This window comes from Notothenia coriiceps, unplaced genomic scaffold (assembly GCF_000735185.1).
Source record: "Notothenia coriiceps isolate Sejong01 unplaced genomic scaffold, NC01 NC01_scaffold00022117, whole genome shotgun sequence".
Lineage (NCBI taxonomy): Eukaryota > Metazoa > Chordata > Actinopteri > Perciformes > Nototheniidae > Notothenia > Notothenia coriiceps.
This window is the reverse complement of record NW_011354818.1, coordinates 153,765-170,913: the sequence shown is the minus strand read 5'-3', so window position 1 is coordinate 170,913 and position 17,149 is coordinate 153,765. Positions and strand designations below refer to the sequence as shown.

Here is a 17,149-nt window from a genome sequence, read left to right as displayed (position 1 = left end):
GCAGGAAAATTACCTTCCAACCGCCGGCCTCACCCCGGTGGCCTCTTTATGATTTCGAAGAATCGACGCGAGCGTGTCGACGAACGTACAGGGGATTGTGTCAAAATCATACCCCTTACCTTTCGAGTCGGAACATGACTGTCTCACCGTATCTGTACCTTGTGACTTTGACCCCTATGAGCGAGGTTCAAGACGTCGCAGGGGAGGAGGTAAGCTCCACCATTCTGTCTCCGTCTAGATAGTAGGGTCCTCCTGTATGTAAAGGAAAGTTGTCTCTAGTCCGGGACAAACGTTTTTTTTCCGGACACAGGACAAACACGTGAGAGTCCTGTCTCTTTTCCCGGAAATGAGGTACATTGAAGGGGTGTGGGGGGCATACACCGAAAGGGACGATTTTTTACTGAGGTCCTTGAACGCACCAAGGTCCTTGAACGCACCGCGGCAACTCTCGTGGGGCCGCACGCCTTCGTATTAAAGTTTTGTTTCCCATTAACGGTGAAATGCATTAATAGGAGCTATTATACCAGGCGAGTGGTGTTATCTGACAACAACACGCCGGCTATAGCGTCAGCAGGGCAGAGGTTCTCCGCCCATCCTGCTGCCTGTGGGAGCAGATGGGCTGACAGGCTCTCATCAAGGGGGGGCACGCTGGGACATGTTGTGTCCGTGCGGCCCTGCACCCTGAGGATCCCCACCATACCAGCCACTGGAGCCTTCGCCTTCAGTGGCTGTCGCCACAACGCCTCCACACACGGCCAGATAACTGGCAACGGGGGCGAAACGAAGACTGGCTGCGCCGGGCGGACCGGGCCATAAAACCCCTGGCGGAGGCAGCTCACCGGTTTCGGCGGCAGTGGTGGGGGCAGCGGTAGCCCTACACGCTACGCCGCCATGGTCATCACCAGGGGGAAGTCCTGGCGGACAGACCTGGGCGGTGGACTTCCATGGACGCCGGACCCGGAAGTGCCCGACAACGAGAAGTCCTCGTCATCCTCCTCCCTGGCAAACGGAGCCATCCGCCCCGCTGGAACGTGAATGGCACCGCCTCGGCCATATCCTGGTCCCCCAAACACTCGAAGCAGATGTGGTGGGGATTAAGCCAGGGAACGAAGGACAGGCGAAGTGGCGACTCCATGAAGGTATGATAACTCTTTCTTCTTCTTTCAAACATTTTACTTTTTTCTGTCAGTTGTTGCTCGCTCGCTGAAGAGAAAAGGGATGACAGGAAGGAGGCGTAGCCACCTTATATACTGTGGGCCTGCGCGCGCATTCAGCCCCGATTGGCCGGCTACGTTTATGCAACTCAGTATGTGAATGATCGCATAGCATGGTTAAGGGTAGTACCCATAGAGCCCAGTAGAGGGCGGAGCCTGTGTGAAATATAAACACGCGCACGTGAGATCCAGACAATTACGTGTAAACACACGTATGCACGCGATCACACTGCACAAATATGTTTAAGTTTCCTTGGAGATGGGGACTTCCCACATGAGCGGATGACATCTTAATTCAGCAGTACCAAGTGCAAAGTGGTACACAGAAGGGAGGAAAAGCAGAATGGAAAAAGTGTATTGCTCCAGCTGAGGTCAGTTCTGGAGACCAACCACTTGATGAGTGAGCAAAGTAAAAAACCTGAAAAATGCGCCTAAATCGCTGTCCTCGCTCTGCCCTCCAGTGATACGTGCTCCTGCTCGAGTCAAACGAAGGGCGAAGAGGGAAATCAGCACAAACATATTTGCATATGCTCACAGTTTACTCTTGAGCGGGTGCAAATGTTGTGTGAAAAATGGATCCAAATAATCATAGATGCAGTCCAATTAAGATAACGCTTTTTCTGCATTGGTTCCAAACAGTTGCACATATAAACAATTCTGCCTGCATAGATTTTATGGATAAACACACCTCCTCATATACCCTTTCTCACATACACACAAACGTAAACACACTGAGGCCACCATAAATTACAGTCATCCCATCTGGGAGCATTAAGAAGCTGTTAATGAATAGGGTGCTGGAGCAGCAGCCACAAGTGGAGCAAGGCAGCTGGAGGAGGGAGGTGTGGTGGAGGGAGGGAGGATGGTGGGGGGGGGGCTGGGTAGCATCTGGGCAGCAGATATGTGTGTAGTCATGTAAAAAAAAAAAAGGGTTGCGGTAACAGTGCACGTCTTGGGGGAGGAGAGGAATCAAAAGATGTGTTTTGAAGCCAGTGCTCTCTGTGACCTGCCTGGTAGAGAAGGCGCTCTGCGAGTGTAGCAAAGGCAAATAATACCCATAATCACAATAATCTGTCTTTGTAAAAATAAATTCTGTGGAAGGTCAAACGTGAGTGCTCACATTTTAAGCTCCAACATTTAACAATGTATTAACAAGATCAAAAAAGCAGATAAACTCAGTAACCCTGTACTGCTGAATGGGCTCACACAGCTCAGCTATACACTAATGACTGCACCTTATCTATGGGAGGTGTTGGAGGAGGTGTGGCAGCAGAAGGGCCAGTTATCTTAAGTGACCTTTTAATACCCTCGACCTTTCACAATACCTCCACTGGCGGGCGTTCAAAGTGGACACAAGGGCAATATACAGAGCAGAAGTGTGCCTCAGCAGCAGACAAAGGACACCACCTGTATGCTAATGCATGTGGGGCTTTCAGAGAGGGCAGAGCCGCAGAAGCAGAAGGATGAAGTGTGTCGTTCCTTTGGAGGAGAATGGGGCTGTAAAACAGAAGCAAGAAGGCCAAAACATTGATTTTAGACCCTTTTTTAAAAGAAGCAGAAAGAAAAGAAACAAGTACGTTTTTGAAGTGTGCCACTTTATGGGGGAGAGGGTGCTGTAAAATGGATTTTCTCCTTCTTTAAGGCTGAAAGGGAAAGAGACAATGTGCATGAGCGACTATAGGATGGTACTGAGGAGGGAAGAAAGGGCATGGGCAGTAAAATTCATTTCCAATCTGTGTGTTAAGTAATGAGAAAGAGGGAGAGTGGTGGAGCGTGCCACTACAGATGAGAGGCAGGAGGGTGACTGAGGAGACAGATAGGAGCAAAGGCTGTAAAATTCATTTTCCCTTCCACTCTTTAAGTAATGGGAGAGCAGAAGTCACTGAGGGAGAGTGTGGAGCCTTTGTCAATAAGCAGAGGGAGGGAAAATGGGGCAATAAAATTCATTTCCTTACCCCGTATTTTCTTAAGAAAGAGAGGGGTTTGACTCGGGGAGTGTGCCGTGGCAGAGGGACGCTTTTTCATATTGAAAAAAGTAAGCAAGGTCAGAAGCTGTAAAAGTCACTTGTTTCCTTCGAGTAATAAGGAAGAGTGGTAGCATGTGCCAGTTTGAATGGAGGGTGGAGTAATTGCTATTAAGCAGATTTTCTTTTTAGCACACTTGCACAGCGAGAGAGACATTTCCTCCCTTAGTGCCCTGGACCACATATATATTCTCTGCTCTCATTCATAAACACACTTACATAAACACGTCTTCAGCATGCACACACAGGCCCTGCATTTGTGTCAGTAGGATTTATCGCTATCTCTTTGCTCCTCCAGACTTTGGAGCAGCAGCTTTTTTTCACACTATCTCGTTCCAGCTGAAAAGCCCCAAGCCATCTATTTACCACACTGTCTCTCAGTGTGTATACATGCAGACCTCCTCACTGCATATTTTTCACACCATCTATTGCTGTTTCAGCTCCAAAGCCCCAGACCATCTTCAATTATGTAACTCTCTGTACATGATTTCCTTTCTTACTATCACACTATCAGCAAAACAAGTTGCCAAAAAGCCGAAAACTGGCATGAATACTGCTTTCCTTCAGTCAGCAGCAATGCCACTGCAGACGTTGAGCGAACGTGCATATCAAGTAGAACCTGTAGTTAGCAAAGGTGTCTCTTGCTGTCAGCGTGACAGTCAGGATGGCACTATTCCGGACATGCCAACTGCCGATGTCTCCTTCCCCGAGGCTCCCCGAGGCCTTTCAGTGTTGGGAAGGTCTGGGAACTTTGGACAGAACACTGCTCTTCAGGGGGAGGCAGAGCACGTCACTTTCATTTCCATATATTTCGGGGGGTAATGAGCAAACAGCTTGGGGATCGGTGGGATTGACAGCGCGAGTACATGCCGTTCTCTCTCTGACCATGTTGACTCTTCTCTGGGATCAGGTGCATCAAGCCTTCAGCTTTTCCAAAAAAAACATGGCTCTGCAAACCGTGTCATTACTATTCATCCTCCCATCCACCTATTTCCTCTAGAGGAAGGTGCTCAGCTGGACCCTGAGAGTTCTATGTTTGAAATCCCCGTTGTATGAGTGTTTACCGAGCGATATGATTTTGGTTTCCCTTTCAGTCCCGTTTTGTAATGATGTAATTGTGCTTTGGTGTGTGGGTTATTCACGTTGAGCCTCCTATACACTGGCAGGCTGTTGTGTTGTTGTGTCAGGGGACGGTAAACAGCCTCTGGGTGGTCCTCTTTCTCTGGACTCAGACACTTCTGACACACTGTAAAGTCTGCTGACAGGAAAAAAACTCTTTCTTTTCAACACAACCTTGGTCGCTGCTCTTCTCTCCTTTCTTTTCTGTCGCTTGTTTGTGGCTGCCGGAGTCCATGGAACTGCCCCTCATACATATTGAAGGGGCTTTTGAGGAATCCACCAGTGTACGGCTTTTTCATCCGGCCTACCCTCTTCTCCCCTATTTACATTTCAGTGTCAATCTTTCCCTCTTTTTCTCCCTGCGTCTGTCTGTATCTCTCTAAAAAAGTACTTTTGCATTCAACTATTCAATTTCTGTTTTTTCACTCTTTCCCACCTGCCCACTTTTATGCAAGCCCCCCTCCCTTTCTCACACCACTTAGCTCCAAATTTCTCTCCCGGCCTAAATTTCTTTGGCTTTGTTTTGTAGATCAAAACACTTGTATGCATCTCTCAAAGCGTTGCTACCTTAACTCTCACACTCATCTCCATCTTTTTTTCCATCTCTCACTCCAAATGGTTATTTCTGTATATCTCTGGGTTTTTCCCTAAAAATCTTGCTGGAAAACTATACTTTTATGCATCTTTCAAAGCCTTTTTTCTGATATCTCAGAATCAGCTATTTTTCTCTGACGGTCTCATCTGCTCCCAATTTCCTCCGGTAAATACAGTAATAATCTATTTCTGCTTTTCTAAATCATACTCATATTTCTCCGAATACCTCTTTATTATTTTGTTCCATCCACCCTCACTCTCGTATCCTGCTTCCCTATCTCTGTATTTGTATGTTATTTCTCATCTGAACATCTTATTACATCTTGTGCCTCTCCTCTCTCCCTCTGTCCTCTTGTTTGTTTCCTGTCTATTTCTATCTTTCTCACTCTCACGCCGGCCCCCTCTTATTCATTTGGCGTCCGTCCCTGCTTCCGCTTCTCCTCTGCACTCACTTTCAGCTCAAATATATTTATGTTTACACGTTAAGTCTCATTCCACCTTTATTTTAAACCTTCCTCCTTCATATCTCCTCCTCATTATTACACTTCCTGTAGATGTATGTCTCCCATGTAGGATTTGAGTGGGTTTTGCACTGTCCGAATCTGCACAGGATGGATGAGGTGGACTCTCCATTTGTTGCTGCTTTTCAGCCTTTTTTAAATTACTCTGCATTTCTCAAGAGAGGGCACTGCATTGTTCATTTGTTTGGCTGTGGGTCCCCTGCAATATCTCAGGCAGCACTTACTAGATTTAGACAGTCGAAAGGGAAATGATGCATTGCACCTCTAAAATGTCTATTTTCCCAAGGGGGGAGAGCCATAATTACAGGTCAGTGAAGGTAACATGTTTGTTAATTACCCGCACAAAGGTTTTCCTGTATCATTTATAGGTGAAAATATGTTTATTATTACCTTATGGTATATCCTTTCTTTGCCCTACATCTATTTTAATTTGCATATTATCCTTCTTAAGTGCATATTTTTTTAAGCATTTCACTCTCATTTTGGCACGCCTCCTCCCTTTTGCTTTCATTCTTGGTCTTACACTCTCGTTATCCAACATTGTGTTTGCATTTCTCCTCAAATCCTCCTCCTCCTCATCCGCCTCCTTCTCAGCTGCTCTTTGTATTTCCGTTTTGCATGTATGGTGGGTATGCAGGCGTACATATTTGTGTGTCTGTGTGTGTGGGTGCGTCTGAGTGTGTCTGTATTTCCTCAATGTCTAAGCAAGGATGCTCAGTGATGTCATAGTAATAGTCTTACATGGAATCCGATCATTGGATGGATATGCATAATCAACCACCTCTCTGTTGAACTCTTATAATGAACTACAGCTAATTAAGAACTGGCACTTACCACTTCATCGCCATAATGTAATGCTAGGGTTACTCACTGATTACCTCTGTTTTGCTTTAAAATTGCTCCACCTAATAATTAACTTTCCCTCTATTGCCTCAGGAAATTCGAAGGAAAACAACATTTGTTGCCAGAGAAAGTTATAAAAAACAGTGATGTGAACAAACTTGTTCTTCCCAGTCAAACTATCGAGTGGAGTGGATTTTGCTATCTTTATTTAGTCTCTATTTCATGAGAGGAGGCAGACCTGTGCGATGCTAATTACAGGAAACACTTCACTGCCATTGTTTGCAAAGAACGAGCTCATAGGTTGAGGAATAACTCCTGCGGAGGAGCTGCATTGATTAACAATGGAGAACACGAACCAATGGAGGCTGCTGGAATAAGACACACACTGGGCCGGACACTGCACAGTTCACACCAACACAGTTCTCTTATGGTAATAGATGGTGGCGCGTTGTTTGGGGATGGGAACATGATGATAGTCTGTCATTAGGGCTCACGGTGAAGGGACACACAAACATCTCCTTTAATGGCCATGCTTGAGAGCAAGGAGGAAGAAAGTGACAATAAGACGACTCACTGCATATGATCTGAGAACGTGTTAATGATTACCGTCAAGCAGCAGGTTATGAGATTTTTCCAAATCACGCATTATAAAGTGTTTTCACACAGATGAAGATATTGTAGAAGGAAAACTCCTGTGTGTTTTTATTCCTCTTTTCAGGATCACAGAAAGTGCAAGTCTATGACATCATCTAATTACTCCGGTCGAAATGGTTGAAAAAAAACAAATTATGGACACTGAAGTTCCCATGCCTACATGAAACGGTTTCCCTATCATTTTCCTATATCTTATTTTCATGCCGCAGTACAGGCCCAGTGCAAATTCTGTCAGGATTTGAGGTGGAGAGGGTTGTGTTTATGTGTGTACGTGCCAATGTGTTGGTTTCAATGTGATCCTGCAGAGATCCATGCCTGTGTGTCTGTCTGCTGTAGAAAAAAATATATATATCAGGGCTGAGATGCAGTTTTGTTCCACTTCATCTTTCTATTTACTCGTTCAGCAATTCAGGTTGGTTTGAAATTAAAGGTCTCCTCATTTGGTTCCTGATAGAGTTTTGACATAATGTCTGCGGCGTGGCGAAAGCTTTTCCACAACAGTTTTTGATTGCAATGCAAATGGCAATTACGTTGGCAGTCCCTCTCACCCTTTTATCTTTCCGCCGAGCCAGAGAAAACAATTGAACTCTCAAAAATTGATCCACAGGGATGAGCGCTCTTCATGAATACAAAACACATTATTTGGGATGACCTGCTTGACACTGAAGAGCACACAATTACCATATATATGTGGCTTTCTGTGTTTGTACTGTTATATCTGAAATGGCTTGTCAGTTTGGACTGAATTTTTAAGTGCAAATTGCCTGAACTGTGAATACTCATAACCACTAAACATAGAATATATTGTTGGTTATATGCAAAGGACCCCACTTGAGTCTACATCTTTTGCTATGTAAAGTAAATACTGACATAAAAGCTTTACCTAAAGTGCTTGATGGAATAGTGTGGGTGTCTCATAGAGGTGGTTTTCAAAGATGATGTTTACACGGCACAGAGTTGAAACGAGTTACAGGAGATGTAAAGACATATTAGTGGTAGCTTTAATCTGCCTGAAGGACCAGATGAGTTGGATGTAATTGCAGTGTGACAATTAAGCTGTCAGATAAACTGTTGATTTCATCAGCAGTCTACCTGAACTTGTAATCATCTCGTATAGCTGGCAGGCCTTCTGTGATAGCAGAGATTTCCAAAAAATGTACGCACTGTCTCCTGTAGCCAAACCAATTTAAATGGGAGGAATTTAAGCCAAAACTTCACATTTAAAAAGGCTACATTTCAAGGCTGCACAAAGCCTAATATACTCTAAGAATGCACTGTTTACTCTATCCTTTCTTCCTCTGCAATATATTTCAGATTTACTGTTACATTCTTGTTACATCAGGAGTGTATGCCTCTGCTTGACCTTCATTTTGTTCTTAAACATGGACCAAAATCACACAAAGTGTATCTGATTACATCCCTGAATCTTATCTATGTCCCAATATGGAGTAAATTCTGCAAACTCTGTGTAATTAGCTGTTACAATCTATTATCCACAATGAGTGCCCCTCTTTTTGACTCACTTTACAATGTTGTTGTTTGCTGTGATACCTTTGAAAGCTGTTATGCTGCTTAGCAGGCATAGCAAATAAAGTGCCATGTCAAGCAGAAGCAGGCTTGAAAACCCCCTCTGGCAAAATGACTCACTAGGCTGAGCAAGCAGCTCGCTGTCCAGATTATCCATGTCAATGGAACAGAAAATGAGAATCTGGATTTGCAATGTATCTGACAGCATGGAGGTTATCTGCTTCCAGTTTAAGGCACAGTCTCTACGCAAATGATTACAAAAGCTCATACATTTTGGGAGGATTTTACTTCAATGTCAATATTTCAAATGAACACCCTTAGAATAAATGTAAAACCAACACATAGGGGAAAGGAGTCATAGAAAACCTGTAAAATAAAAACCCTTATTTTTCACTTCCGGAAATCACTGTGCAAACTCACCAGATGTTGCCAGGACTCATGCAAAGGTATAACACTGCAGTGATAAGAGCTCTGGAGGAAAAATTAACAGTTTAAATGTGTTATATATAACTTCAACAACTGTGTGCAATTTACAGAGAGCTGCTTAATTAAATATGTGGTGTTTTATTACCTGTATTTTTTTAGGTGTTAGGTTGGTTAGATGTTACCTGTTTAGGAGAGAACGTATATGATGCAAGTGCAATTGAAATGTTTATTTTACATGCAAGCGAGTCACATTAAATATATATCAGATGAATAGCCGATGAATGATTTCCTGTTTCACAACACTAGTTTAGAGCCCACATGCAACATGACAGAGGCAATGACTCACACTGTGGTTTATAACTACAGTCAATCACAGAGCATGATCAGATTAAAGGTAAGGTAAAAGGTACAAACACATTATAGTTTTTTTTTCTCACAAAAAGTGACTTTATTTTTACATTGAAAAAACGTAAGATTATTGTTCATTTTGTTTGCAAAAATTAAACTGTGTGATGTTACATACTTTCAGAAATATTGTATAAATCCAGAAATATAAATGTATCAATTCAAATAAAAATAAAAATAATTCAGACATGCTGCAGGTTTAATAATAAAAACACGTTAACATTCAGTGGGCTACATATGGAGAAGGCTGCAGAGCTCGCGTCTCTCGGATAGCCCTCTGATTGGTCCGCTGTTATAGGGGCGGGGCTTGTGGCTGTGGGCGTTTCACAAAATCAGCCACCACGCAACACAGGCTCTCATTCACTACGGATTTGACGAGTTAAACTGACCCGTCTACGGTTGATATTCTTCTACGAATCTAGTTACTTTTTATTTATTTATTTACAACCGCTGCGTGCTTGAAGTGTTTTTCTAAGCGTGCAGGTTACAGGTGAGCGAACGAGCTCTTCTCTGTGAACTTTTCGGGTTTTTTTGCACAGCCTACCTGAGTTGTGTTCCCTCTGCACGCCTCCACTCCTCTCCACCATGGATTTGGTTTGGATTGTGGGCTTCGTTGTGAGCGTCTGCGCCTGGTTTGCTTCAGCGGAGCGACACAGCGTCTACTGGAACAGCACCAACCCAAAGTAAATATACCTTTTTTAATTTGATGTTTTCTTATGTTTATACATTGCTCCTTAACGCACCCTTTCACACACTTCTTTATCCAGCAATGCTAAAACAAGATTGTTTGGAATCTTAAACATTTCAATATCTTTTAAGCTTATTCTCAGTGCATGTTGCATCATTATGATCCATATTCAGATGCATTTCAGTGAGCCTGTTGTGATGAATTTGTGATTGAAGCAACTGTCTGCTGTTGACATGATAATGCAAGACAGTTAGGAGCCTCTCTCCCTCCCCCCCTTCCTCCCTTTGGGCTCGAACCTGTTATTATGCTCCTGTTTATCTGTAATACTTTGTCTAACCTGTTCAAATGGAGTCCTTTCGCAATATGTGTTATGCTTTTGGGATTTGTTGCATCAGGTTCTCTATTTATCTTTTTCAGCTGACATTGAGATAACAGCTCATTTTTTGAGGGAAGCTAGCTCGGTTTAATCTGTTTAAATGATGTGTTTCATGGACAGAAAAATGCAAGGTTATGTTTTGACAGATTCTGGAAACTTTATTGTACTCTTTATGCACACATGTGTCTTATCTAGAGTTTTATTATTCTAAGAGTGCAGCCATTTTTTAACCATGTATCAAACAGCTTATTTGCACTGTTAAAAGAGAGTGATTTGTTTTATTTTGGTGCTGTTGCATCTCCTTACATTGAGCTTAAATCCTATAGGGGAGGATTCTTTTCTCAAGGAAAAAGTTATAGTTTTCATGTTGATTTTACAGGTCTGACTCACAGCCCAATGTGTTGAAATATCAGTTGCAATATCCTCCACATCTGACACAGCCCTAACCTTTGTGTGGAGTGGGAGGCTGCAGTATCTCCTAAATCAAGAGATATCGCATGGGGTTTACGTGGCTGTCAGGGAGACATAGGGGTGTTCATATTTCAGGTGGTAAGACGAGTAATAATGCTGTATGACAGAGACTGAGGAGGTAACTTGAGGCCTGGCCAGTAGGTCATGCTGTGGGAGAGAGATGGATTGCTTGGGGAGGAGAAATTGGAGCTGAAATTGTCGGGGTTAGGGGCCATTCACAATAAGTGGGGGTCAATTAGAATTATGTTTGATGATGACTGGGGTGAAATGGCTCGGGGTACAAAGAGGGTTAGTTTTACACACCACAAATGAACTTCTACTTTCACCCACACACAAACACTCCCACTGTGCCGGGCAAGCACAAACAGAGACTCCTGGCAGACAATCACTCAATCACAAACCAGGACATTCAATCACAGCTACTAAATCAATCAGTGTTGGGCTCACTCTCTCCGCTGTGCAAACACATGTCTTATCTTGGTTGCAAACACCCAGATTTCCAAATGTTCTCCGAATAACTTGCAATCACTGCTTCCCGTTGGATCTCCCCTGTGGTTAAAACTACAGAATTTAAAGTTTCTAGAAAAAGTCAAAATGATAGTGACAAAGCCTTTAGCTGAAAATCAGAACGAAGTCCCAGATGGAAAAGTGTTTTGTTGTCGCCCTGCTTATGTGATCATTCCTGTATATTTACTTGTAATCCGTCCTTCTGCATTTGCTGTTTTTTTTCTGGATGACTGTGCTAAATCTCTCCCATTGGCTACTCTTAATCCTGTTTTCGCAGAAAACTTTCATCAACCCCAGGATTCTGGTCTACCCTTTGACCCTTACTTGAAACAGGGTGTTGACGTCCATCTGTTCTCTCATGAGATGGGGTTGTTTCCTAGCCTCGGTTTGTTGTTCCTTCCCGCTGGTCATAACGTTAAATTAATCTCAGATTGATCACTATGGCCCATGTGGTGCAACTCATTTCCTTTGTCTCAGCGTGTTTATTGAGGGATTTAGCAAAACACACACTCATCCATGCACAGTTGCCCTGCTCAACACTGAAGTGTGTGTGCAAAGCGCACCTTTGGGCCTCCTTCCAAGGTCTATCTGCCAGTACTTTAACGACTACTTTGTTTCAGCATGAGTGAAATGTGTCCTGACAATGTGTCTTTCAGCATTTTCTGACCTTTTCGTTGTTAGTTTGTATGTAACCATTGTGTCTGATTAGCAACAGCTTAATCACCAGCACAGCTTTATTCCCAGAAAGAGGTGTGTGTGTGTGTGTGTGTTCACAACACCACCAGATTCAAGTGACTCACACACTCTCGTACACATTAACCCCAGTCATACACACATACACATGTGCCACACAGTTGTGATTGATGTTAACATCGTCCCTGGAGCCCTATGGACTCCACAGCTCCTATGTGAGGCAATAATCTGCTCTTTCACTGCTTCTTCTTCCCTTTCCCCTATTTTCCCTGCTGACAGAGCATGAGTAGACCACCACCCGCACCCCACCCCTCCTCTGCTTTGTACCTGTCTCTCCCTCGCTCCAGCACCTCCCTCCCCCTCTTCTTGGCCAGGTTCCCTTTTCAACTTGGTGCTGTGCTCTCCACTTGTGTGAGTCTGTTAACTGTTTCATGGCTTTCTCCATGCACGTGTTTGATCCGCTGTTAATTTAACATCATCCTCATCATCACCTTTTCTGATATGACACCGTTTTGAGCTAATCCGTTCTGAATCTGAAGTTTTGCAATGCCTTTCTAAAAATATTTTGGATTTAGTTAAATTAGCTAAAAACAACTTCCAGACTGTGTTAGCCATGGCTGGCACAGTGGTTACATTTTTTTTTATTGAATATGCTTTCTTTTTGTCGTATTGGCTCAAATGACAACACAAAAGCCCCTCTCAAACATATAAAACTCAACCTTTTTTTATTTCAAATGTATTGTACAAATATTTGTTATACATTGTTTTATTTCTCTTGTACATATTTTATTGTCTTTTTTAATGTTCTTATATATGTTTTCTTTTATATACTAAGATTCATATTGTAATCTTTACAGTATTTGTTCATATTCTGGTATGATTCTTCTATATTTATGTTTCCTGCTTTTGGAAACCTGCTTTTAAATTTCAATTCTCATACATTGTTTATGCCATGTACCAATACACCAAAGCAAATTCCCTGTATGGGAAAAAACCATTTGGAAATTACCCGTATTCAGATTTTGATGAGAGTTATTTAAGGTATGTTTCACCCACATGGAGGGTTTTTCTGGTAGTTATCCAGTCAATATGGGTTTTTTGTGATCCTTCCTATACAAATTGGGTAATGGTCTTCACAGTGAGCCACAGAAAGAGAATAGTAACTGGTGTGACTGATTGTGGGTCAGAGTTGCCCGTGTGATGAAGTGGCACAGCCTCTATCAATCTGTCAGTCATTCTGTCACGGCGGTGGTCCCTGAATACTGACTGCCACTCAGGCCGTGGCTCAGCCTCTGGGAAACTCTCTTTCTTCCCCCTCCTGTCTTTTTGGTCCCCTTCGCTCCTTCACCAGCTTTTATCTCAACTTTACAAGCTGTCCCTTTTCAGTCTATTATTTCCTCACCTCCAACTCTGGCTCTTTGAGAAGGGGGGGAAGGAGGGAAGCAGGCTAAGAGGTGTGGAATTTTGTTATCGTTCTTGGCACCCATGGCGATCCGTCACAAGGCACCCTTTCCTTCATGCTNCGCCAAGCTCCTCATCCACGTGACCAAGGAAATCAATCCAAAGAGCCCTTCCGACACGGGGGCTCCCAGGAGATCCTCACGGTCTTTTTGGAAAGTGCCATGTGTGGCACTTTCCAAAAAGACCGTGAGGATCTCCTGGGAGCCCCCGTGTCGGAAGGGCTCTTTGGATTGATTTCCTTGGTCACGTGGATGAGGAGCTTGGCGTATGCTGCTTCTTGCTCATCCCCAGAGAACAGAACACTGTCCCACACTCGCCGCCCCGCTGTAAATTCTAGTAAAGGAAGCAGCAGGTGGGCGCGTGCACGTGAGTGGAATAAACCACAGAAAGTTCTGTCAAAGCACTGTGCGGGTTCAAGAGCTGTTGTCAGAAAACACACCTTGCCTGGTATAATAGCTCAGAATAATGCGTTTCACCGTTGAATGTGAAACACAGCGTTGGAGAGGGTGAGACAAGAACGTCTGTCAGTCATCCTAGTGGCCCCAGGTCGCCCCTTGCCGCCGTGGTACGCAGAGGTGATACAGATGATGGTGGGCCAGCCCTAGACGGTTCCTCAGGTCTGGGGGGCGTTGTCTCAGGAAGCAGGTGCGTTAACCACTCTGGGCCAACCTCTCCAGGCTTGGCTCCTGAGAGGGACAGGCTGAGACGGCAGGGACTGTCTGACAAAGATATTCAGACTATCCAGGCAGCAAGAGCAGGATCCATCACAGCCTGTTACAGGACGAAGTGGTTGGGATTCCAGCGGTGGTGTGAAGAAAGGAGTCTAGAGCCTCTATCATGTACATTAGGCTCTATTCTGTACTATTTACAGATGCTGGTGGACAGGGGGCTTGCTCATTCCACAATTAAGGTGTATGCAGAAGCAGCCATCTTGTCCTGCCATGAGGGATTTGGCGGCAGGTCAGCCTTCAGTCAACCGCTTATGGAGCGGTTTTTGCAGGGGGTCAGGAGACAGCAACCAATGGTGCACGCCTCCTCCCCGCAATGGGACCTGCCGTTGGTGCTCGAGGCTCTGGTCACAGAACCATTTGAGCCTTTGGAGCGCTCCTCCCTGAAGGCTCTGTCATTGAAAGCAGCTTTGCTGCTTGCCTTGACTTCAGCCAAAAGAGTGTCCGAGCTGACCCCCCCCCCTGGGACATAGTGCGCTTATATGTTGCGCCTTAGGGACCCGGGAAACGTAGTATGCTGTAAACCCCGTACAGGACTGGAGGACGCTCCTCGCCTTCCCCACTATTTTCCATGCACACTCTACACGAGGTAAGCGTGTGTGTGAGTGTGGGGACCAAAAGCCGGTCAGGGGCAGTGTGATGGGTCGATGTTGTTGAACGACAGGGTGTTTATCCATCAGGGCTCCACCCACTGTACCCATAGTCCAGTAGAGGGCGGAGCCTGTGTGAAATATAACGGGGGGTTACGTATTGTAACCCTGGTCATATAAGCACAGGCGGAGCCCTCTACCTAGGGGCCCTGTCTTTCCTGCCGCTCGCTAAAGAGGGTGTAGGATGACAGGCAGGAGGCGTAGCCACCTTATATACTGTGGGCCTGCGTGCGCATTCAGGTAGGCTCGCCCCGATTGGCCGGCTACGCTTATGCAACTCAGTATGTGAATGCTCGCATAGCATGGTTAAGGGTAGTACCCATAGTGTCCAGTAGAGGGCTCCGCCTGTGCTTATATAACCAGGGTTACAATACGTAACCCCCCGTTACGGATGCTGGCACGCTCATCTCCTCAGATTGCGGAGTATCGAATCCCAGCTTCTCTCTTGGAGGATGAGGAAGGGTGGAGGTGGTGGTGATGGTTGTGGTGGGTGGGGGTTACAGAGGTTACAGCAGATTTGCTGGCTTTGCCAAGGAAAGCCTGTTTCCTAGAAATGGAGACACAAACACGCACAACAGTCGTACAAACAAACACACAGGCAGTTCTCCTTGCCTAAACAATGAGCACACATACTGTAAAAGCCCACCCGCGTTTGGTTACAGTCAAATGTACGCACACAGCCACAGATACACATAAACACACCCATGTGCACTACACAAACTGAGAATGAAACACAGACATCACAAACTGCTGCGTTAAGAGGGAACTTTCCCCTCCTTCTCTTTGACCATGCTTCATTTTCTGCACCTCTCTCTGCCAGTCCAACAGAACTCCACGCACAGTAAAAATAACCCCTCCAAGGGCCAGTCAGCACTCACTGGGGCCCGCTCTGAAAACACAGGGTGCCCACATCGCCTGTTTGCAGCACCATTTCTATTTGCAGAGACGTGCGCGTTGGGTAACAGTCAGGCTCCAGTGCTGGGAACTGCAGGCATGAGAATGTGGCAAAGGATTGTGGGAAGGGATCTTTGGGGGGTTGCGGGGTCCAACGGTTGCACCTTTGAGCACTTATTCCTAATTACTCCGTTTGTGCTCGACATTGCTAATGATTCGCAGACGTAACACACATGTGGAGACGCAGTGAAGAGGCTGAGATGATGGATTGGTACATGGGGACAGTCTACACACCAATATCCTGCCCGCTTATGCTGCTGAGCAAGAAAAACAGATGGAAATGAGCACCAGCACACTCCAGCAGGCGTGTAAATATACATATACACACACAGATGTGCATACAGGTTTCAGGGAAATAAGCACAAAGGCACAAAGGCTGGGAGAAAAACAAACACAGACGGTTGGATTTTTGGTAGCTTCCACACTCTCTTTAGCACGCATCGATGGGCTGTCACATCCATACACACACACACACACACACACACACACACACACAAACACAAACATATACAGGCCAAGTATGTCCTCATCGCCAGCATGCGTAGATAAGTATATGTGTGTGCGAGTGTGTCCTCTCCGCTAGACCACAATGTACAGCTGGCAAGGAGAGAGGGACCCGAGTGTGTCGGTGTGGTCAGGTCAGAGGCCCCATCTCTCTCCATCGTCCAAGTACTCTCTGCTTTCTCTTCCTCCCTTGTTTTTAACCTTGCCTTCCTCTCCGTTGGTCACATTTTGGCAACTTCATCTGTCTGTCTGCCTCGTTTGTCCAGACAATGGCCCTTCCCAGGTTTCTCCCAAAGCAAATACACCAACACATATGGATGGAAATGTAAGAGAAAGTTGAAAAGAGAAAGAAAGTAGGATTAGACTTTCCTAGAACTGCTGAGACACATATTTTACACAAAAATGCAGAGATTTTCAATCATTTTTACAGTAGAAGCTTGCACAGGTCACATGCTCGCTAACATCACCCATCCACCCTCCACTGGACATGTCTCTCGTGTGAGTGCCGACCACATTACAAATGCTCAAACAAAACACTCACTGTGTTGTACCAAACACAGCAGACCACAAAAAACACTGAAAAACCAACTTATCTAAATACAGTCATGGGTCAGGGAACAAAATGACTTGGTTTATCGTCAGCAACAAAGACGTGGGGGTGTCACTAGGATACAAAAAACAAACTAATTCTCATAGATTATATAAGGACAGTCCATGTCCTGTCTTAATACGTCAGTGTGCTTTTAGATGAACAATAGCCCAAAGATAATTCCATGTTTTATCGATGAGG

At 44.8% G+C, this 17,149-nt stretch overlaps 1 protein-coding gene across 1 annotated transcript in view; it reads right to left on the bottom strand.

Moving 5' to 3' along the window:
• efna1a (ephrin-A1a) overlaps window positions 1-13,549 on the bottom strand; it is a 23,655-nt gene extending 10,106 nt beyond the window's left edge. Inside the window, exons 1-3 of the mRNA XM_010780659.1 lie at window positions 13,465-13,549; window positions 12,451-12,463; window positions 10,299-10,304 (exon numbers count right to left, since the gene is read on the bottom strand). Of these exons, the coding sequence (XP_010778961.1) occupies window positions 10,299-10,304; window positions 12,451-12,463; window positions 13,465-13,549 (104 nt within the window). The remainder of the gene's footprint in view (window positions 1-10,298; window positions 10,305-12,450; window positions 12,464-13,464) is intronic.
• Between the last annotated feature and the right edge of the window lie 3,600 nt (window positions 13,550-17,149).